The 22,398-nt window shown below is 38.6% G+C and overlaps 1 protein-coding gene across 3 annotated transcripts; it reads right to left on the bottom strand.

Moving 5' to 3' along the window:
- Positions 1–4,441: 4,441 nt before the first annotated feature.
- On the bottom strand, positions 4,442–22,165 carry LOC112466607 (LIM domain kinase 1). Of its 3 annotated transcripts, XM_025034785.1 has the most exons (10): positions 21,838–22,165; positions 17,356–17,613; positions 16,791–16,956; positions 11,043–11,154; positions 10,516–10,956; positions 10,122–10,214; positions 9,278–9,410; positions 8,957–9,189; positions 8,649–8,877; positions 4,442–8,470 (listed from the first exon to the last, which is right to left on the bottom strand). In XM_025034785.1, exons 2-10 carry the CDS (start codon positions 17,611–17,613, stop codon positions 6,158–6,160), a joined length of 3,978 nt encoding a protein of 1,325 aa, XP_024890553.1. In that variant the 5' UTR covers positions 21,838–22,165; the 3' UTR covers positions 4,442–6,157. The 3 variants fall into 3 exon arrangements, with proteins under 3 accessions (XP_024890553.1, XP_024890551.1, XP_024890552.1); XM_025034783.1 differs by lacking the exons at positions 16,791–16,956; positions 17,356–17,613; positions 21,838–22,165 and adding an exon at positions 11,941–12,016; XM_025034784.1 differs by lacking the exons at positions 10,122–10,214; positions 16,791–16,956; positions 17,356–17,613; positions 21,838–22,165 and adding an exon at positions 11,941–12,016.
- Positions 22,166–22,398: the final 233 nt, after the last annotated feature.

Raw genomic sequence — 22,398 nt, 5'->3', positions numbered from 1 at the left:
TTTTACTCCTCAATATTTAAAAAAATAAAGCTCACAGTAATTTTAATGAATTTAATGTGCTTCTTTCGTTTTTAAATATTTTTTTATTTCTCCTTACTTTTTTCACAAAATTTTTAATAAATTCATCACATATTGTCCTCAAATATTAATAAATTATGGAACCATCAAAAATATGCAATATGTAATTAATAACAGTGACTGATCACCCCAGGCGACCATTTATGCGAAAAAATCAAGCGCCTGTTTCCGAGTTAAAGCGGCAAGTCGCCGCGTTTGGAATCGATTCCAAGACGGTCTATACGTATCGCGAAGATTACAGATCTCGTTATACGAGAGTACCCCGCGATCGCTTACGGCAACCCCGATCGTCGTCGTCGATCCCCTGGCGTCACTGTGGGTGGCACACGGGCGGTTCTTCCGAGATATGCGTCGCCCGTATCCCGGAACGCGCGTGTCGCGGAAGCCAGAAGCGACGAAACGCGTTCGCGTCGGGTGGGACGCGGTTTATTATCATTTTATTCGCGGGTGCCCCGCGCGCGCGAGACGCGCCGCGTTATAACCCGCCGCCGCCGCCACCGCCGCCTTCCTTCATCCCCCCTCTCCTCCCTCCTGTTCCCACCGTCGCCATTCCCGCGGCGCGGAGCGGCGCGCCCCCGGGGTCGTAATCCCCCTTTTCCAAGGTTCTTAAACCGGGGCCGCTCGCATGGAGGGCCGAGACCCCGACTGCGGGTCGCTCTCTCGCGCGCGACACGGGGAACGTTAAAATTTAAGGTTTCCGTCGACACGTCGCGACTCATAAATTTCCGCGCTCGAATCCGACGCGGGTTTTTTCCTACCTTCTTATCGTCGCCGCTGCCGCCGCCGCCGCCGCCATGTCCCCCGTCGCGATCCTTCCTCTCGTTCCACCGTTTTCGCCACCGCCTCCGCCACCGCTGTCGCGCAGACCGACGTTTCCTCGCTCGACGCGCATCGGGCGCATCTTCGCCGCGAAAAAGCGCCATTCTCGTCCTCGAAGGGCTCGAAGTTGTCTCTCGTCCGAAACTTGGCGCACTTCTCCGACGCGCGACGAGTGCATTTGAACCACTGACTTCGCGTAACGAGCGATACCCGATACCGCCCCCTGGGGGATAATGAGATCAAAAAAGCGATCAGAGACCGTCGATGTGATTGGAGTAACTTGTCACGTATAAGATACATGTTGGTTCGCCGAATATATGTATATATAAATACAGGCTTTAATTTACTTTTCGCAGACAATCGACCGCTCGACGGTTTTTCAAAGCGGAAAATCCGGAATTGAATTTCGAAACGCGGTGAATTTCGTGCCGCTCGTCGTCTCGACGCCCTCCTCAAATTCGAAGCTTTGAACTCGATCGGAGTTTGAAATTTGTACATACCCGCGTCTATATACGTTCGGAGCATACCCGCGAGTCACGTAGCCGTGATATCGGCTTTCGGGAGGAGGGAGGGGGGGGAGGAAATGCCGCGCGCGGAGTTTTTGTCGAACTCCGGCTTTTCCGCGGTTAAAACAATTCTCCTACCTGCCGAAGAAAGCCCGTACAAAGGAATTCTTTGCAGGACAAAGAACCTGCTTTTTCCGACAGCGGGGACATTTTCCCCTTTCTCGAGCAAGCATGCAGACTTCGAGGCGGCAGGGGATGATTTTCTCGTTGCTCTTCCGTTCTGTCGCTTTGAGCCGATGTCGTGACATATAGCGTTCGGAAAATGTATTCTCTCGACACGAGAAGCAGATATCTGCAAAATTTGCCGAACCAAACCAAAACCGGAGCCGTCGCGTCGCGAGCCGCACCGTGGCGGATGTTCGGTCATGCAAGCGCGATAGGTGTTGCCACCTGCCGGCGACGGATTACATCGCTAGGCCGGGACATTTATCGGTAATTTGCGCCACGACGAAAGGAACGTTAATTTGAATATTTAATCAGAACGATGATGCGTATTTACTGCTTCGTGAAATTTTTATAAAATTTAAATACCGAGGGAGGACCGTTTAAAAACCAATAGCTAATCCCTGGGAGAATTACAATCCTAGCAATATATATACATATAATATGATTTATATGAGACAGATTTCGCGACAGTATCATAATAACCAGAAATATAATATAAAAATGTATTATAGACAATATTATAGAAGTTTAATTATATACGTCTATATAATTAATATTATAGAAATATATACACAGAGGAACATAAGGAACGTTTATGTTAAAAAGAGTTAAGAAAGGACGATCATAAAGAGAATGTTTCATATGTATACTGTCAACGGTTTATTTCGTTTCTTTTTATTTCGCTAAGTTATCGGAATGTTAAATAAAATACTTGTCTCACATATAGAACTCTGCGCGAAAACTCAAAGTTCGTCGATTTTTACAGGTAACGGATATACGCACTGAAGAGTGGTGTGAAAAATTGTTCCGACGAATTGTCTCGAAATTTCTCGCATTTTCGATCCTCGCTCGCGAACTTGCGTGAAACAACATACAACAGTCTCGTACATATAGCCGATAACGCAATCGTTGCTCCTGTTTATATAGGAATTCGATAATCTCAGAATGATTTCGGAGCTCGAGCGCGCATGCGAAAACCTCCTCCTCGAAACCGTTTCTCTCTTTTTTTTTTTCTAGCCACGAATCTGAACAATCTTCTCGCATCGTGCTAAATTTTCCGATATTTGCGGCGATAGCATCAATATTAATTAGACGAGTATTGCATTAAATAGAGAGACCCAAAATATCGCGCGCGATGAGACGACCGTTGAGACAATGTTTATAAAATCGGATCCGCCACGTTCGTGTAAAAAAATAATTCCTAATTTGGTTGCCAAGTCGAAAGTTGCGTGTGAAAAATTACCGCGGGGCTCTATGCGAAATTAGGCCAACAATAATTACAAGAATATCTTTCCCTTTACAAAATTATGTCGTCAGTTAGATATTAGAGTTTCTCTCTACGATATCTATAAAAAAATATCTGCTCGAGAGACTATCGGATCAGTAAACGAATCGATTTACAGAAGAGAGAGAGAGGGAATAAAAATATTAACGATCAAAGATTATACAGGGCGCCCCATCATTACGGCCTTAATCACCTATTACGAATTAACGAGCCGCTAATGACCCGGGCATCCTGTATATCAAATCTATCGATGGTCGTGTCGGCTATCAAAAATTTACAGGGGCTATAAAAATAACGTTTACTCGTTCCAGATATCTCTTTGTAGGTCTTAACGCGATCTTTGTGCCCGCTATGTGTTAAAGAGTTACGATAGCAAAACGTACACATCACTACCAAGCAACAATATGATAGCGAGTAATGTTAATACTGTCATCCCCGCGACACGTTACAATAAACATCCGTTTTTCTCGTCGCTCTCGCATCGTCGGAAGACCCAGGCGATCCGTGACAAATTGATTATGCATATTTTCAAACCGACATATATTCCCTTGATTCATCCGATCGCTTCTACTATTCGCGTTCGCAACCGGCATGGCCGCGGCGGTCCAAACATCCGCGGCTATCTCCTCCTCGTCCGACGTTTAATTCAGAAACAGGCGCCTAGAGTGATTTTTACCCCAGTAAAAAATTATTAAGTATTTTTTTTGTTTCTCCTTTTTTCAGAAAATACTGAGTAAATCTCTACATACATATTGTCCTCAAATATTAATAAATTATGGAAAAATAAAAAATAAAAGCTCACATCACAGTAATTTTAATGTACTTCCTTCGTTTTTTCATTTTCTTGTATTTTTCCTTACTTCTTTTCGAAAATATTAAATAAATCTATATACTGTCCTCAAATACTAATAAATTATAGACCAATAAAAAGTATACAATATGTAATTAATAACAATGACTTTTAATCACCCCAGGTGACTATTTATGTGAGAAGAAAATCAAACGCCCGTTCCTAAATTAATTAGACCGTCGAACGCTGTACATGATCGTCACATCGCAGAATCGGGATCGGACGGCCGCGTATTGCCGACATGAGAACGCGAATACTTTCCTCTTCCGCGACGCAATCTCGCAATCTTTACGAAACGCTCTATCCTAGGTCGCTAATTTGCTCTCATCACCTAATGACAAGCCGTGAATAATTCTCTTAGGCTAGCTTCTACCGTGTACATACAGCAAGCCGTACAATTATTGCACATAACGTCCGTCTATACGACGAACACGCGTTTAGTGATAGTTTGAAAATTTTTTCTACGCTGATAAACGCTTTGCGATATCGTTGAGTAACATTTAGCAATAATATTCCCTCTACATGTCACATACACGAGGAGAAATAAAGGGGTTGTTTGATTGGGCTCCTTTCGTGCATCCAATTGCAGTCTTTTGGTGTAAAAAAAAAAAGAACGATCACAAGGCTAATCGTAAAACGTGTTGTCAATGCAAACAATTTGAGAATGCCATTATTATATAAGTAATAAACGTTTATTTTCAAAACAATATATTAATCAACGTATAATTGCATCTGAGAGAAACTTATTTTCTGCTAAAGAAAAATGGTCATATTACTTGGCATGCAACTTCCATCTAACGTGAAATGATCTGAGTTGCTAATGGGATAAAAAAACGTGTGACGAAATTATAAGTATTAAAATGGTTGCTTGGAGCTGCATATAAGCACGTAATTTCGTCTAAACGTCTTAAATTATGGTCGACATGCGATTTATAAAAAAAGAAAAAAAAAGAACGGCAATATATCGTATTTCTCGGAATAGAGAGAATATAAGAAGGAAAAGCTAGTCGCATACTTATGTCGCAAGTATAAAACTTATTGTTACTCAAATATCTCGATCGATGTGTGTTCTGAAAATTACAAATATTTGAATATATACAAACTTATATACAAATTATTTGTTCTTTTTATACACGCGATATTTACTACTCTGCCATCGTTTATATCCTCGTTAAAAAAGAAGCGCAATAACGTCAATAGAAATATATATAGAAAAGAGAAATACATAAATATAATTCACAATTTTAATATACACATAATCTCTTCTTATCGGAGTATATATGCCGAAAAACAGTCACGCCGACGTAACGAAGATATAAACGTCGCATGTATATGTATATATTTATATGCACGTATGTATACATACATATATAATATATCAATGATCTGTACATATACAGCAGTATTACAAACGTATACAATATCTTACACTGTGATGTACATCTGTATGCCCTGAAACAATATAACACCATTTTTACATTCTCTATTCTACAAGAATTGAGTCTACATGATGTGTTCGCAATTTTTAAGGGAAACGTACATGATCGTGTAGTCTCAGGGGCAACGTATTTTGCACCAACTTACAAAGTCAAAATGTTTAAAATTCTACTTCGTACTTCGTACTTTTGACGACTTTTGATTCTGTAGTCGTGTGTGATTTGTAGTTTGCAAAATCGACGTATTCACAGTGCCGCTTTTTTTCGAGCACACTAGTAATATCGTACTTATCAAAATCCCGGCTTTATAAGTATTTTGGATGGAATGGCTTTTGTCGGGGAGCCGCGTTTCCATCGCCTAAGCTCCCACGTTCGAAAACCGCGTGGCAAGATCTCCTAGGAATGTAATAGAATCCTTACGGCTAATTAACGTTATTACGACCTAAAAATTCGTACAAATCAGCAAATAAAATTCGTTAATACTGAGTGTCGCGTTATCATTACTTTCTTCAGCAAGACAACATTTTGATTTTTATATTTAACGGAAACGTCTCCAGTCCGAGGTTCTGCGTCAGCCTTGCACATTTGCACATATAATCAATTTAAAAAAATTTTAATTCGATTTCAACAACATAAAAAATATCGTTCCTTTTCAGGAAATTTTTCGAAACAAATATTGTACTCACAAAATATTGCGCTCATTAAAGTCAACATACGAATTCATTCTTTCCTCGCTTAATGCACTAAAGATAATGGACGAAGTAAATTCTGGCTAAAAAGTTAATACTGCAAACTAAGCACGTTATACATGTGTCCGGACCTTACTGAATAAAGTTTATGAATTATGAATAAAGAGATCAAATTAGTAGCAAATGAGATTCATTCATTGTCGGGGGGGATTACGCACGTTATCTCGACATAAACTGTTATTCTCTTACCGCCGTGCGCGCATTTTGATTTATAAAGCAGTGCTTTCTAACGGTGACGTCGGACGATTAGGCGTGCAGCATCTTTCAGGTGTATGGCACAAGTCCGGCGTGTGCCGACCATCCCGCATCTGCGCGAAATCGACGTCCGCGAAGAAGTCGCTCTTCATAGTGCCGAGTGCGCTGTCGGTGCCGAAACTGTCCTGCCTGCAGATATTGATACCCTTGTAGCATCCATTGTACTCGGCCAGACTGTTCGGCGTCGCCTTCAAATCGCTGCCATAAATAGACGAAGTCATCATCGGGCTTTTCGAACCGTTGCCGATCGATCTGGTTCCAACAACCTCGTCACTACTATTTTGTTTGTTATGTATACTGAAGAGTTCGTCTTGCTTCGAAATGCTGGAGTTGGAATAAAGACTGTCTGTATGATACAAGCCTTTTTGCTTTCCAAAGGAATGATCCTCGCGAAAGTCATCTTTTGTGTAGGTATTGAACGGCGAGTAATCTTTGTATTTAGACGTGCAATCTAATACTGTTAGGCTTCCCTGTCTCGACAAAATACTGCCGACATCGGATACGTTGCTCTCCTGTCTGGACAGTCTATCTTTAACGTCCTTCTCGTTTCCCACGACGTTCTCTTGGCTCGGTGGGACCTTCGATTCTACGGATTTCTGCAGAAGCGAGACGCCATCGACTTTGTCTTTGACTTTGTCTTTGACAGTCTCTTTATTGGAAAACGCGTTCTTCGTTGTCTCCTTGGTCGGCGATATTTTCGTCCTTCGCAGATACGATCCAGTAGAGGGTTTCGTGTTTTCACCGACTACTCTCTTCGGATCCATATCACCGCAATTTGCCGCATTATTAATCGCTTTATTTTCCTTCTCAACAGCACCGAGAGATTTGCCGATTTGCTTCAGATAAGAACCGACGGAGCCCGCGGCGTCCGGTATCTTAAATTTGCTCTCCGACTTTGTCTTATGACTTGTATCATTACACTTCTCCGCTGATTTGTGTTTCAGGCTGTTGATCTTGTACGAGCCTTTGCTATCGATTATATATTCCGAAGCGTCGGATACTACACACGGACTCGCGCTTCCTACGTACTTTATTTTCTCTACAGTGGGTGCTCGGATCAGATTGTGCTCATTCGCGTCGATCTGCCTCGGATACGTTTCCTGCTTCGAGTAAGCGTATGTATTTGGAATGTCAGGAGACACATCTTTCGACTTGATATTATTATTCCTCAGATATCGTCCACTGAAACCGCTGGAATCGGGTGAGATCACGATGTCAGGCTTCTCCTTGTCGGATATAAAGTCTTTTGATTTGGAATTTTGCCTCGAGTAGTGTCCTACATTGCCCGAGCTGTCGTTGCTCTTCTGCCTCGTATATCTGTTGCGCGGACTCACAACTTCAGACACGTGAAGCGTGTTACTTGACAAAGGTTCTATCTCGCGTTCTAGAGTACTATCGTTGCAGCAATTGGATCGCTTTTTCTCTTGGTGCACCTGACCTTCCTTGATGGGTTTTAATTGCGGTGCCAGAGTTTCCGGAGTCGTGGATTCGCTGCTGCTCGGGCTCGGTCCTTTGTAATTCTTGATGTCGAAGTCCAGATCTGCTGGCAATTCGGCACCTACCGACAAATGCATCGCCAATCCTTCTAGCCAGACCTCCATAACTTCGAAGGGTGGCCTCTTATCGGGATTCAGGTCGCAACAAAGAAACGCGATTGTGTAAAAGGTCTCCGGGCAATTAGAACAGAATTTTTCCTTAAAGACATTTTGATTCAAACCAAAATCCGAGGATCTCGGTAAATAATCAGGATCTGCCTGAACTCGACCTATGATCTCGCAGACAACAATGCCGAAGCTAAATATGTCTACTTTCTCGTCGTATTTGTTGCCTTTCATCATCTCGGGGGCCATCCAGTAGGGATTTCCGACAACTGTATATCGTTTCTTCCGTTCCTTCTTCGAAGTCTTCACCTCTCCGTCGGAATGTCGATTGCACTTGCGATTATCCGGCGAGCTGCCGTTCTGAATGATCCTCGCCAGACCAAAATCAGCGACGACAACAGTCTTATCCTCGCGAACGAGACAATTGTGCGAATTCAAGTCGCGATGAATGATGTTCATAGAATGCAAGTAAGCCATGCCGGCAGCGATGTCTTTCGCGAAAGACGTACGCTGTTCCCACGGCAATGGTTCGTTCGTGTCGTGAAGCAGGGCCCTTAACGTACCACCTGCTATGTATTCGGTAACCAAATGCAGCTTCTTGTCCTTATAAAGAACACCGATAAATCGAAGAACGTTGTTATGGTGTAATGACCGCAGTACCGCAACCTATTGAATTGTTATCAAAGGGAAGAATGTATAAGATCACTCAAACCTAACAACTATTTAACACTAAAATGCCCAGAGATGCCAAATCTGAGCATTCCAGCATTAAATTGTTCACGTGTTAAACGTATTCGCATGTTTGCGTATGTTAATCTTGCAAAATTTACATTTAAAAAATTACCTCTTTTAGGAAGTTCTTTTGTGCGTCCTCGTCCACTCTATACAATTCCTTGAGAACCATCACCTCGTTCGTATCACGATGCGTGACTTTGAATACTTGTCCAAAGAATCCTTTGCCCAGAAGTTCACCCTTCACCAGATCGCTCGCTCGAAATATTCTTTGATTCTTTGGCTCTACACGGAAGGATCTGGTGCGGCTTAAATCGTAAGTAGGATTCGTTGGAGAAGATCTGCAATAAATGTTCGATTTAGTGAATCGTCGTAATTTATTAAACGATTGCTTAACATATTCTGTATTCATCGTCCTACCCGTCAAGCAATCGCGACATAGAACTGCTGCGTTCTTTATGCATAGGATCTCTCGTTCTTCGTAATTGTCGGCTCCTCGCACCGCTGATGTAACCCTCGTCCCGGCGTTTAAATAATCGCTCTTTGCTCTCTGGACTTGTCCTGGGGCTGCCGACACATGTCAGCATCGCCGAGGACGGTGAGGAGAACGTGGGCCGTCGTGATACCGCATCTGGATCGTGCTCGATAGTCAACTAAAACGCCAAACATATTTTCCGTTGAATTTAACCGCAAACCATGCCAATAAAACAATAAGTATGTCTCGAAGATCCTTCGGCTTACTTGTAAAACTGTGTCCGAGTATTGTATAAGATTTTCGATACTTTCCACCGGCTGGTCTTTAACGGGGGTACCATTTACTTCCAAGATTCGATCGCCAATGTGTAATGATATAAGATCACTCGACATATTCAATCTGCAACATTTATTTTACGAATATTTTTATTGTCGCTATCTTAAGTCGCAATAAAAAGACATGCAAACATTTGCATGCATTATACTTCCCTCCACTGTAATACAATCATATAAAAAGACAATTTAAAATAATAACTGCCAGGATGATGAGATAACTTCAAACATCAATAATAAACATGATAAACGAATATTACAAAATTATCAAAAGTTCTTTACATGAAGTATAAGGACATAACTAAATTTTTTTAATCACAATTATTTTGTTACAAAAATTTATCGAGAAGCATAAAAAGGCAATAAAATATAGTATTCGAAAATAATATCACGTTAATTAAATTATTTGTTTGCAGTTAAATCACAAAATAGCTCACACCAAATCCATTATATGTTTAAAAGATGATGTGCGTGAAAGCAGTTAACGCTTGCGATCCTTTAACAATTATCTAAGTTTATTCTAACTACATGAACTGTCATTTTTTGGTAAGCTACATTGAACATGCACGTGAGAAAAAAAACGATGATTAAAATATCTAATGTCAAAAAAGATTAAAATTACTGTTACATAAAATTGCTATTACATACACATATTATGGAAATTTGCATAAAAGTATTTTATGCATTTTCACGTGCAATTAACATAACTATTAAAATGGGAGCACAGTCTGTAGAGTTAGCAATATGTAGTGCATATTATTGATTTGTTATGCAATACCTATGATTAGAGAAGTGGCAGCATAGCCTAAATAGAACCTCCATCACAGAGGCTAGCAGCTTACTGATCTTTCCACGAATATTTCTCATTAACCTGCGTTTTATTAAGTTAAATGTTATTAGAGGCTAATTTATACCAACTCTCTTAAATATATAGGACTATCATGCGCTGTTAAATATTTAAAAAAGCAACTGTCTTAGATATATATTCCTGAAGAGTAAAAAGATCGAAATGCTCTACTTTCATCATAATGAACAATCATCGCTTATATACATAAAAAAATTTCAAACTGGTTCCAAAAAATTTCGTTCACGTGTAAACGCATTCTTGTAATTTAAAGATAACATACATAATAAAATATTTTTAAGTACACAAAATATACTATCATACATACTCTGAAATGCGCAATAAAGCACCACAACTGCGGGGACTGGGAGCTGTGTCTAGCGTGAGCTTAATTCCTCTTTGCTTATCCGGGTCTGTCGTGCTGGGAGGTATCTCGACCAACCTAATGCTGTGTGGTTTTCTGGCGAAAGGGTAATTCGCCGCCCTGTTGAGCGGCTGCATCTGCCGCTTGTAACAAACCCCGCAGTACAACTTGGACCGTTCGACAAGCGCGTAACTCTCGCCGTCTCCGATGAAAGCACCGCACGAGGTACAGGCAAAACATTCCGGATGAAATTTGTGATCGCCCGCCAGCATGACGGGGCCTGTGATGATATGGCCACAGTCCTGACACGCCTCGCCGTAAGCGGCCCAATAATCGTCCTTACAAAATAGCAAGCCATCTTTCTCGAAGTACCAGGAGGATAGGCCGATGTCACACGCCGAACAACTAAAAGGTATTATTTTTTCTTAATACAAAAATACAATACAATCAGTTTCACGACGCACTCTTCAAACATATGTTAGCATTTTTACCGAAAGCAATCAATATGCCATTCTTGATTCAACGCCTGTATAAATTCATCTTCGATAGCGTTGAGACAGCCGGCGCATATTAACGTTCCTCTATTTTCCCCACCTCCTGGGTCTGGAAAATAATAATTACAAATGATAAACAAGTGTGGATGCGGTCAAGCAGAATTTATAAATAAACTAATCTAGATTTTTTTTACTAAATACAGTACAGTATTACATATTGCATTAAAAAATAATCGTCTCTTTAAAATTGCAGCAAGAAATACAACTTAAAAAAAAAAAATTATTATATCAGCACGTCGACATTTGTTGTGATTCTACGTTTTTCGCGATTATACCAAACATTATGCACTCATGCGCAAAAATGTCCTTTGCGAGTGTAAGCGTATATCGACCGACAAATGCACGCATGTGATCATCCTAAACGAAAAGACAGGCGGGCCCGAGGGACGTGTGTCGGGGAAGGAAGCGTGAATCACGGTTGACATCGGCTGTCGGGCGAGTGAGCGCGAGCAGCTGACGGCGTAGTCGAGGCATCGGAGTATCGGAGCGCGACGCGAGACGCCGCGGACGAGGACCGTCGCGGGTTCGTCGCGAGGGAGTATGTAACATGTAACGCGATGGAACGCACGAATAAACTTATTAATGCGGGAGCGTGGGCAACGGGAAGAATGACAGGGGAAGAGAGGGAGAGAATGAGAGAGAGAATGAGACACACACACGGAAGGTAGGACGCCCACGCGACGCGCGAGGCGTAGAGCGTCGAGGTTCCGTCGACGCGGGGCGTCGCGCGAACGGCGAACCGTCGTCGCGACGCCCGTGTAAATTGTCGCGAGCGTCGCGCGGCCCGGCTCGCGATGTCACGGCGCCGTTTATTCGCCGCGAGAGGGAAACCTACCGCTCGTCGTGATTTCGTCCATCACGGCACGCACGATTGACACACTCCCACTCCGCTGCCATCCGCTCGGCCACTGACGGTCACTGGGCGCGGGACTCGCGATAGACTCGAACCGCGACGCTCGCGATTCGAATCGCGATCGAAGCGACGCGCGTGCGCGACACGGCCGCGTTGGGAACCCTCGATGGCGCCCGTTCGACGGCCATGAGATTGAAAAGAGGCGACAACGAAATTTTGAAGTTTGACTTTAGATAACTTTTTTCAGAGCGGATACATGATACATCCAGTATTAAAAAATTCCATATTTTAAGAAAATAGTAAAATGCTCGTTAAGGCATTGACATAATCTCTCACGATGCAAATTTCTGTCGTATATGTCACATTTAATTCCTTTAGAGTGACTTATATTCGACCTATAACTCTGATTAATTCGATAGAGTTATTTAAATCAAAAATTCTAATTATATAATTTGCATTATTTCTAAAATTTAATTTTTCCGAATTTAATTTATTTAATCTTTATTTCTAATTTGATCTATTTCATCTTTTCTCATATGTTATATAAGCATAAAGCATAAAGATAATTAATATTTTATCCACGCTGACGAAATAGTAGAAATATTACTATAGTTATCGTCAATTTAATCATCGATTAAATTAATTAGAGTTTAATCGAAGTTATTTAAATTAATACGATATTAGAATTCAAGGAGGTATTTACAGGCCGATTTTATATTTAAGATATCGTCTTATAAATATAAATTAAATGCGATATCGAAATTTATATATCTTATCATGCTTGGAAATCTTGATGTTATTTAAGACGTCCTTAAAATTAAGATATCGGTTAAGATTATAATAATTATTTGATTTCTGCCGACAATTTGCTATCAGATTATATACCGGCAGGCTTTGTCGGTAAAACACGTACGGGTTTAATACGGACACAGATATGATACCAGATCAGTTCTTCTGTAATTGCAATATCAGATTTTGGTATAAAGCTCATAAAGCCCCTTGCACAATAGGCGAAGTCGGCAACCTTGTCACTGTCGCTATCGCTATATCGCTATCGCCTATTGTACAAGGGGCTTTAGGATCACGCACTTTAGTTCAATTGTCGGCCACTTGGTGTTTATCGCCTTTTATCTTTGCGATTGTTTAAGTTAATTACAACAATTACGCGTTACACTTAAGTATATTAGAATTTATAATAATCTTGTAAAAATCTTGCAAAATAATTGCATAACAATTCTTCAATGTTAATTAAAATTTATTATTAAGTTTAATTTCACTATTAGCCCCATTTCGGAAAAATTAATAATCCAAATGTTCTCGATAGCGATTGCTTTTATTATGATTCTTATATAAGGATAGGGCATAATGGATACTTCGGATCCTAGGCAGTGTTCATAATTTGATCGCTTGTACTCAAGATCGTTCTTATACAGCTCGAAATGCTGTAAAGGGTCATTTTATTTGCATGGGGATACGTCCATGGAGTCTTAAGTAGACTGCACAGACATCCGGAAGGTCTTGAATACACGATCAGGCTGTGAATATAATTGTTTCTGAGGATCTCTTTGTCTGATACTGATCAGGAAAGCACTTTTACCTTTACCTACATTCCCATATAATAATTAAATGTAGAAAAACAGAGCAACCTATGCATGATGAATTGCTAGGTACAAATTACTATAGGTACTATACTTATTAATAATAATTAAGTTATTATTAACCACTTACTATGAATTAGGAAACTATTCGAATTCGAGTTATTTAGCGCTTCGAATGTTTCGAAGAGTTTGACCAATGGGATCCAGGATTCAAATCTTCGAAACACTTCCAAATAAACAGTAAATAAACACGTGTCAGTTTGTGATTCTTAAATAAAAGCACAGATTGACACCTCGAATTTCAATAAAAAAAAAGTTGATCAACCTTAACACACTCCAATATACATACGATCTTGTCTTGCGATTGATTTTCATCCTGGTTGAAACGATTATGTATCGATCACAATAATTGCATAGAGACATTGTGAGAGAGAAAATCGATCACAATTCTACTGTTAACATCGAGCAATTGTGCATTGATCTCAATTGTATTTGATCTTGGTTGTCAATCACAATGCTGCCTATTCCCGTACAGCAGACCAAATAAATTTGTGTTTGCTTCATATATACACACTGTGCAGAAAGAAATTGAATGACTGAACAGTTTCCTTGTTCCAGCACAACCTAGTCTTCCATATAGTCTTCCATTTAGTCCTAAATCTAGTCTAATTAATTTAGGTTTAGGATTAAAAGCGTCGGGAGTGCTGGTTAGATTTAGGTGCTTCAAGTATATTGCGCATGTACTCACTGAACCATAGTAACTTCGACAATTTTTTTTTTTACAAAAGCTATCTTTAATTTTTTAACATATTAGGTACAATAAATAGGAAACATTCTAATCAATTTAAGAAATTGGCGAATTTTTTCTTACCTCTTACAAATTTGGTAAAATTTTAATTAGAGGGTGAATTGAAGCATTGTCCAGACGTTAACGTCACATTTCTAATTTTAATTCCCACGTCGCATGTTAGGATCTCCATGACAAAGCAACCAATGTAATTGTAAAGATATATAAGACCGATGTAGGAATGTTAAAAAGAATTTTCAGAATTACATATGTTGACAGATTTACATGTTGACAGAATATGTTGTTTAATTTAGAAAATATAATTATAAAAATGGCATGATAAAGGCGATAGAGATCCAGTGTGTAGCATGTATATAGCATGATTCTTATGCGCGGTTAAATATGCGCAGATGATACATTAGTTGCAACGAATTTAATCGAACATAATCTTATATATTTCTTAATTTTAATCTATAGAGATTAAATCTACCTGAAAATCTACACGATTATTTCATTAGCTAGGTAAACAAGATACAGAACGATATTAAAATACAAGACTGGAATACTGCAAATATTATTCTACATATGAAAATTTATTGATATAATAAAATAAAAAATAACAATTTTATTTCTGCTACAAATTTATCTACTTTTGAGCATATAGTATTTCGAAGTAACTATTATAACTAAGAGATACAGACAAAAATATTCGTACATTATTCTACATTATCCTACTTAGAGATGTACATACTTTCCTCACAACGGACTAGACTACGTAAAACTCGGTACATCTATAGCAAATAAAAAATGAAATACTGTAAATTATATGGCACACTTGCGAAACATAAATGTACTACGCAAAATACTATACGTTTTACTACCACCTTCGAACATATATTATCAGTTACACATATATCGCTCTCGATAACAATAGCGAGAGAAAGAGATTGACATGTCATGTTGTCATTTGTCACTTCATAAAAAATAATTCTTCCGTAATATTTCTACAAAGCTTTTCTATTCTATTTCACAAAAGAAATTCTATTCCACAAAAATGCTTAATCAGCGTCTAAATACCCTTTTTTCTTGACCAAATTTGCTGGAATCAAGCTGTAATCGTAGGGATAAAAAAAATATATATATACAGAGAAAGAGTTGTACCGTCCGTTATATAGGTAACTCCGAATAACATTTGCAGTCGCGAAAGATATCTGATGTAACTATTAAAGCTGCGGTCCATTTGATGTTACAAATGCTTCAAAGCATTCTTTTTCTCTTTTCTTTCGATGAAGAAAGAAGAATAAAAAGAACGCTTCGAAGCACTTGTAACGTCAGATGGACCGCAGCTTAAATTTTTAATTTCTGAAACGGTACGTATATTCGATACATTGGCGCGCGACAGCGAGGACGGTAATTTGATATGAAATAAATTATATAATCGATATGCCGCATAATCCTGGTCATCAGCCCTTTTCCGGTTTCTCCAAGGGCTGCCTTTCTCTCCGAGATTTTAAATTTCATTTGTTCATATTCAGAGGCATCATAGGCACGTACTTGTCGCTGGGTCGGAACTTGTATTGCGAGCACAATCGATCGGACACAGCCTCCGCGTAGCCATTCCTGAAATAAATATCGTCGATCAATATTCCGTCAGATTTCATCGACGTCACCAGCAGCTTGTAAAATTAAAAGCCTTCGCCAGAGCATTAGAACTGACAATAATTTAGCGGAGTAAAGGACCTTTCACCACGACATTGACATTGATTAGATAAAAGCTGAGAAGAGAGAGATAATCACGATGCGCGAGACCGTCACCAAAAGTCACGTGTAAAGTGCCGGAAAAAATTTTTTTAACGTTTACGGTGAGATCCTTTTTTTATATATATCTCGAGATATCTTCAAACAAATGGCGTGACATCTCGAGGAAGGTTTCTCCGTCTGGCCATAAAATCCCTGAATGCGAGGAAGACAGTCGTCAACAGCAGTCTTCGAAATCCTCTACTCTCCGATAAACCGTTTGGCAAGTAACTCGAAGGGGACTTCTCCCATTGTAAATCGCAGCTAAAACGATTTCACGATATAACGGCAAGATCATCATATTTTTTAAATTGACAATAACGATGAGATAACATCTCTCTAGTCTCGCGCGACAAAATATTTTAATTATATAAATATATAAAGCTGCCTTTTTATTATACAAATATGTATAATAAATATGTCGAAGTAAGTCAAATTTGTAAGTTCTCGACTTTACTTTTGTATATATATAGAATACCTTTGCCACTGCGAGCACGGTCGTCTCTCTTTGAAGCAGGTGACCTGGATCACATTGAAGAAAAGCGCGCCGAGGGTATTGGCCACCTCGGTATTGAGATTCTGTAAACATCTGCGGAATTTGGCGTCGCAATCGCAATGCGAGCGAGTAAATGGTGAGTTATTGCATATGCCGTGTATGCATTGTTGCGGCGCTATCGTGTATGGGCAGTGGTCGTGTTCCCTGCAGCAAGCATCCTCGGCCGAATGTTGGCCCAAATTGTCGTAGGCATTGGCCACGTTGCCTGGTCCACACCACTTGGTACCCGGATATATTAAACCACTGCCGGGCGCTTGATTCTGAAAGAAGGAATTGTAGTTGTAAAAATTATCTTTCAGGAGAAAAAACTTCAGGAGGAAGCCTTTTAAAAGGAATTAACCCTTATCGAATACAGTAATAAATATTTTAAGAAAATAATTAATAAGCAACTATTATTGGTATTAAAATATAAAAAAATATCTTAATTCAAATATATATAATATTTATTAAAATAACAATTAAAAAATCTTAATTATTATAATAATTAAGATATATTTAAATAGTTAATTTGAATATATCTTGATTTTTTTGCGTGCTAAGATATTCCCTCGATTTATCTTTTAACAATAAAACTTTTAACATGAAATTAATTTTACTACCACACCAGGTAATAATTTAGAACACTTTATTCTTAGAGACAATCGATGATTCGAGCTTACCTTTCCCTTATTTCGCGAAGCCTTGCAGGTCTCTTCCAGGTCGGCGACGAGATTGCTGGAGATTTGTCGAACTTTTCTGGGATCCGCGCCGAGAACCATCCTCTGGATTACCCCGCGGTCGTTGTAAAGAGCGCAGAAAGGTGCATCGGCATTCAGCTCCACCATCCTGGACATAGTAGTGTCGGCGACCAGCACGCTGCTTGCTTCAATCCTTTCGGCCCAGAGGATCGGCAGAATGCCGAGCAGGACAGCGAACATCTGCGAAGATATACGAGACAGTGAGAAACCACTAGATTGAACCACTTAAAACGAATCGTCAGAAGTAACTGCAGGCGATGTTTCGGCAGAAGTTTTATCAGGCACCGCCAAACAAGGAGTATACATGAAAGTCAGCCGACCTTCGTCTGGAGTGTCCGCCGGGAATCTCGACTCGCGAGGTGCAGGCTTTCAAGAAAAAAAAAGAGACCTATTCGTGTACCGAAACGTCCAAGCAAAATTAATGCTTGACCGCAATTTTATAAATGGCACTCCTCGTTAAGGCTAGTATTGATTCAATCTTTTCGTAACTATAGAACGAAAATATTATCGTTTTACAATGTAGCACAACTTTGATTACGTAATGTATCATTAACATATCTGTACAACTTTTCGATTAAGCAACCGTTTTACGATTTTGTTTAGGTATTCGGCGAGAATTTATAGTAGCTCTTTTCGTGGTGAAAGACTTGACAACTAAGTGTGAATCGCTCACTTATCATTTTGCTATTTAATATTGCGGAATATCAATCTGTAAAGTAGACGAAGGTATCACACTCCGCGTATGTATCTTCACGTATCATTCATCTGAGCACGTGAGAGAATGGGTGCCGACGGATGACAAAGTCCTCATCTTTCAGCGGATACATCTAATTCGTAGAATCGAACTATCCTATGACCTCGGCTGAGTTTGGGTCGTTTCAATTCAGGCCGGTCACACGAAAGCGAGAGTGCGCGCTCTAAAAGAGATTAGGCATGTTTGATGTGCTGGTGAGATGTAGGTCAACAAAGTCCATTGACGAACTTGTCCCTTGAACCTGCCTCCCGAAGGATGCCGGCAACAAAATTGCCTCACAAACTAATTCACGTGTTCTGGACCTAACGTCAGCGCTTCATCACGAATCACCATTATCAAATCATCAAAACCGTCCGCCCGCTGGACGTTCTCATCCAGCTCGAAAGGGCAAAACGCAAAGTAATATAGATTTTTCGCGAACATCCGCCTCTCCGTGTTAAATCTGCGTCTTCAATATTTTTCATTTCTAGAAAAAATTAATTTTAATTTACATAATAATACATAATAAATTTTAATTAACATAATTTTTTAGTTTTTAGATAGTAAAACCGCTACATTTCGAAATAATGTACATAAGCTGGTTGAGCAATAGCTATTAATAGAGCGATAAACTAAATTCGAAGTTGGATATTACGACATGAAGCTTTGAAGGAATAAGCCGATTATCTCTCATCGCTTAAATTATAAAATCACTCGTCTGTCTTCTTTTCAGAGAGATAATTAAGCTAGAAAGTGAGGTAAAAAGTGCAATCAGCCACTTCATATACGAAATATTTGAAGTGCCTCGGGCGTTACGGACGTCGGACGACAAGGTCTCTTTAAAGATATTCTCTTCAAAAATTCGGGATAAACTTTGCCCAGCAAAAACAACCATTTTATTATTTCTTATATGAAGAAAAATTTTCTGCAGCGAAAACTTGAAATCATTACCTCTATTTTTCGTCGTAAATTTGTTCATAACGGAAAATTGATTACCGTTACACAACTATATAAAAAATATTACATTATTGTCTTTTTGTGATCTCTGATATAGCTTTGCATACTTGCTAACATGGGTCAATGAAGATCGTTATCGAACTTGTCTCTTGAACCTGCATGCCGATGTATGTCAGCAGGACAGCTCTATTATAATCGGATGCAGTCTGGGCGATTGGTGTGACGCACCTATACGTCCCAGTCGTCGTTTATCGCTAATCACGATTATTATCAAATCAGTTCGACCGATAGAAACTGACCTGGCAGAAACTGTCGTGACGCAGAGCACAGAATAAAATACAAAATATATAAATTCTAAAAATAAAATATATAAAAATAAAATATAATATAAAATAAAAAATACACACCTTGTCGTATTTTTACGTTTATGTATATTTCTATTCTTCGACAAGGTTGTGCAAAACGCAAAGCTCAAAATTCTCCGCAAATTCGAAATGCCGGAAATATGCACGGCAGTGCACAGTTGACGTCCAAGGATAATAAATGTGAAGGTACTGGATTCGAAATCCTCTTTTAATTAACGTAAGTAAAGATCTTAAAATTTATTAAGGTTGTCAACTCACAATCAGTACAATTTTCTAATCTCGATGTAATTGCGAACGCTTTCAGATTCCAATGCTTACTCTAAAAATAGATAAGGACATACAATTTGGGTACTCGCTTACATTATTTTCTCTATCTATGTGTGGAAACCAATTAGAAAAATCAAATATTTTTGATCATGTGCGTCCATTATCTTAACCATGATGTAAATACATCGTGATCTTAACTACTGTTATTGTAGCAAGCGTGTAAGCCTACGTGAGACAGATGTATCTCGCTTTCACCTCTTACCCTTTTTAAATTTGATCGAATATAAACAAAATTAACAAGATCTAAAGTAGCTAACAACTTCGTGTTTAAATATTTGCACCTTAAGCAAGAATTGTTCTGAAAAAAATTGGGAAAAAAATATATAAAAATATTCGACTAGGACTTTGATAAAAAATAATGCATAAAAGTAAAAGTAACGTGATTTTCAGCAGCAATCTTTATGTTTGTATAAATTCACTGTTTGCAGTGGACACGAGTCTTTATCTTTTACTGTCTAGCTATTAAAATATTGTATAAATGTGCTTTATCTTTACACAGTACTTTTTTATAATTTCTAGCATTGACAAGCAAAAGATAATTTATTTTAAAAAATTATTCGAGAACAATGATGATAATAAAAGTCTACGTTAATTTTTAAAGAAGTCAACTTTTACAAAAAATAAGAATTGGAGATCATTTAATTTTACTTTTAAATTTTTAATACACATGCACACACAGAGAGAGAAGGACAGAAAAAAAGGTAAAATTTAAATTTTAAAAACCTTTTTATATTTTTATATTTAAACAATGGTAAAAATCTAATTTGCTGCTAAATATATGTTCGGCAGCAAATTAAAATTAATGATTTCTTTATTTCACAATTTTTAATTCAGAATTAAATTTTATTAACTGCTGATATGTTCCGAAAAGTCTTCACAAGAAGCATTTCTTTTTTAATATAACTCAAAAATTAATAATAATTAGACATTTCACTGTATTTTCACGCGAGATAATAAAATGAAACAATTTGTAATTATAATCATCGAAAACTTACGTCGCTCACAAGGCAAATCACGTTCAAGACGCAATCACCGATATGTTACGGATTCGGAGATGATTGAGACAATCCGGAACCGGGAAACCCACAAATATAACTAAAAGAAGAAGACACGGGAAACCCAGCGAATGCGCGAGACCACCGGTGCAAGTCTAAACTGCGCACCCCCCGTAGCCTACTCCACGAGGTCTGCCAAGCTGATCGCACACTGCAGTCTGCAGTCTGCAGTGCGTAACGAACGAAGCAATAAGAAGGGTGTGTAGTTGTATTTTTGCAGCTCATGAAAATCATAATTTTGCCAGGACACCCTGGTTACATTAATGTCTAAAGAATTAAATTGTGAACTATTATTGCTGACAATTGACTTTTAAATTAATTAATTTAATATTTTAGATACTTTTTGATGAAAAAAATGAACTGAAGATGAGAAAAGAGATAACTTCTGATAGTTGCCGAATAAAAAATAAATTACCTTATAAAACGGCTCTAGCATAGAGAATGTAATAGATATATAGCGATGGTTGATACGTTGGAATAGCGTTATTGAACCAGAATGCCTAATGCCGCACCGTGGCAACCGGAACACGTCATTGCGTGAGGGTAGGCATTTGCATCACGCAAATTTTTTTAAATATTCTTTTAACAAGCTTCGGATTTTTGTATTTGAGCGATAAACGATGTTTTCAAAGTAAAACGTCAATATAACATTGAACGTGTTTTATCAAAACTGTATTTATAAAATATGAAAATCTTAAAATCAACGCGCAAAATTATATTTGTGAGTGAAACGTTATTACTCTCATAAGAAAAAAGTAACATTAATACACCTAAATTTTAATTTATAATCTTTTAATCCTTTAATATATTCAATAAGTCTTCTAATATAAAAAATAAAATATATTACGCATCGAAATTAAAGCACAAATTTAGTATTTAAAAAATGTGAAATTGTCAGATATTATGTTAGTGACGAAAAATAAAATCACCAAAGTAAAGATATATTTTATATATTTAACGTACGTACATTGAAATCTAGTGTTGACCTAGATCTTGTGAGGTGATGCAGACGCGCGCAAAGATATCAAAGATAAAACGTGCTGTCCGGAACCACGAATTCCGCTTGCTCTCTCCTCAGCAGTCACTATCAGACTGGTGGTTCGTACGAGACGTCAGAATACTAATATTCGCAGCCACGCATATACAAACGCGTATAACATGCGTGTTATACACGCATTAGGGGAGAATATAAATCATGTGATAGTGACTGTTTATGTGGAGCGCCTCACAATTGATTTTTTTTTTCATCGTATCAAAAGAGAGAAAAATTTGCCTGTATTTAAATAGTTCCGAGTAAAGAAATGATCCTTAGTATTATATTAATTTTGAGTCATATTATGTACGTATTCACGTCCTTTTGAAAATTTAATTTGTGAACAGTAAATCTAAATAATTTAATTATTGAAAGATATAATTGTCTTTTAACTTATCAGTACTCGCGAATGATATTTCACTCTTATTTACCGATATTTTTGACATCGCATACAGATTATTCAAGTTTTGTCAGGAAATCGAAGCGTAGTGGTGT

This window comes from Temnothorax curvispinosus, unplaced genomic scaffold (genome assembly GCF_003070985.1).
Source record: "Temnothorax curvispinosus isolate PA1 unplaced genomic scaffold, ASM307098v1 QBEX01016430.1, whole genome shotgun sequence".
In the NCBI taxonomy this organism is placed as follows: Eukaryota; Metazoa; Arthropoda; class Insecta; order Hymenoptera; family Formicidae; genus Temnothorax; species Temnothorax curvispinosus.
Note: the sequence above shows the minus strand (reverse complement) of the source record. Positions and strands in the feature narration are given on the sequence as shown.

Coding starts and splice junctions, on each gene's coding strand:
- LOC112466607 (XM_025034785.1), bottom strand. CDS start 17,613: ATGTTCGCTGTCCTGCTCGGCATTCTGCCGATCCTCTGGGCCGAAAGG. Junction 11,155..16,790: donor GCCGCAACAATGCATACACG/GCATATGCAATA, acceptor ATTATTTTCCAG/ACCCAGGAGGTGGGGAAAAT. Junction 10,957..11,042: donor TGGCATATTGATTGCTTTCG/GTAAAAATGCTA, acceptor AATACCTTTTAG/TTGTTCGGCGTGTGACATCG.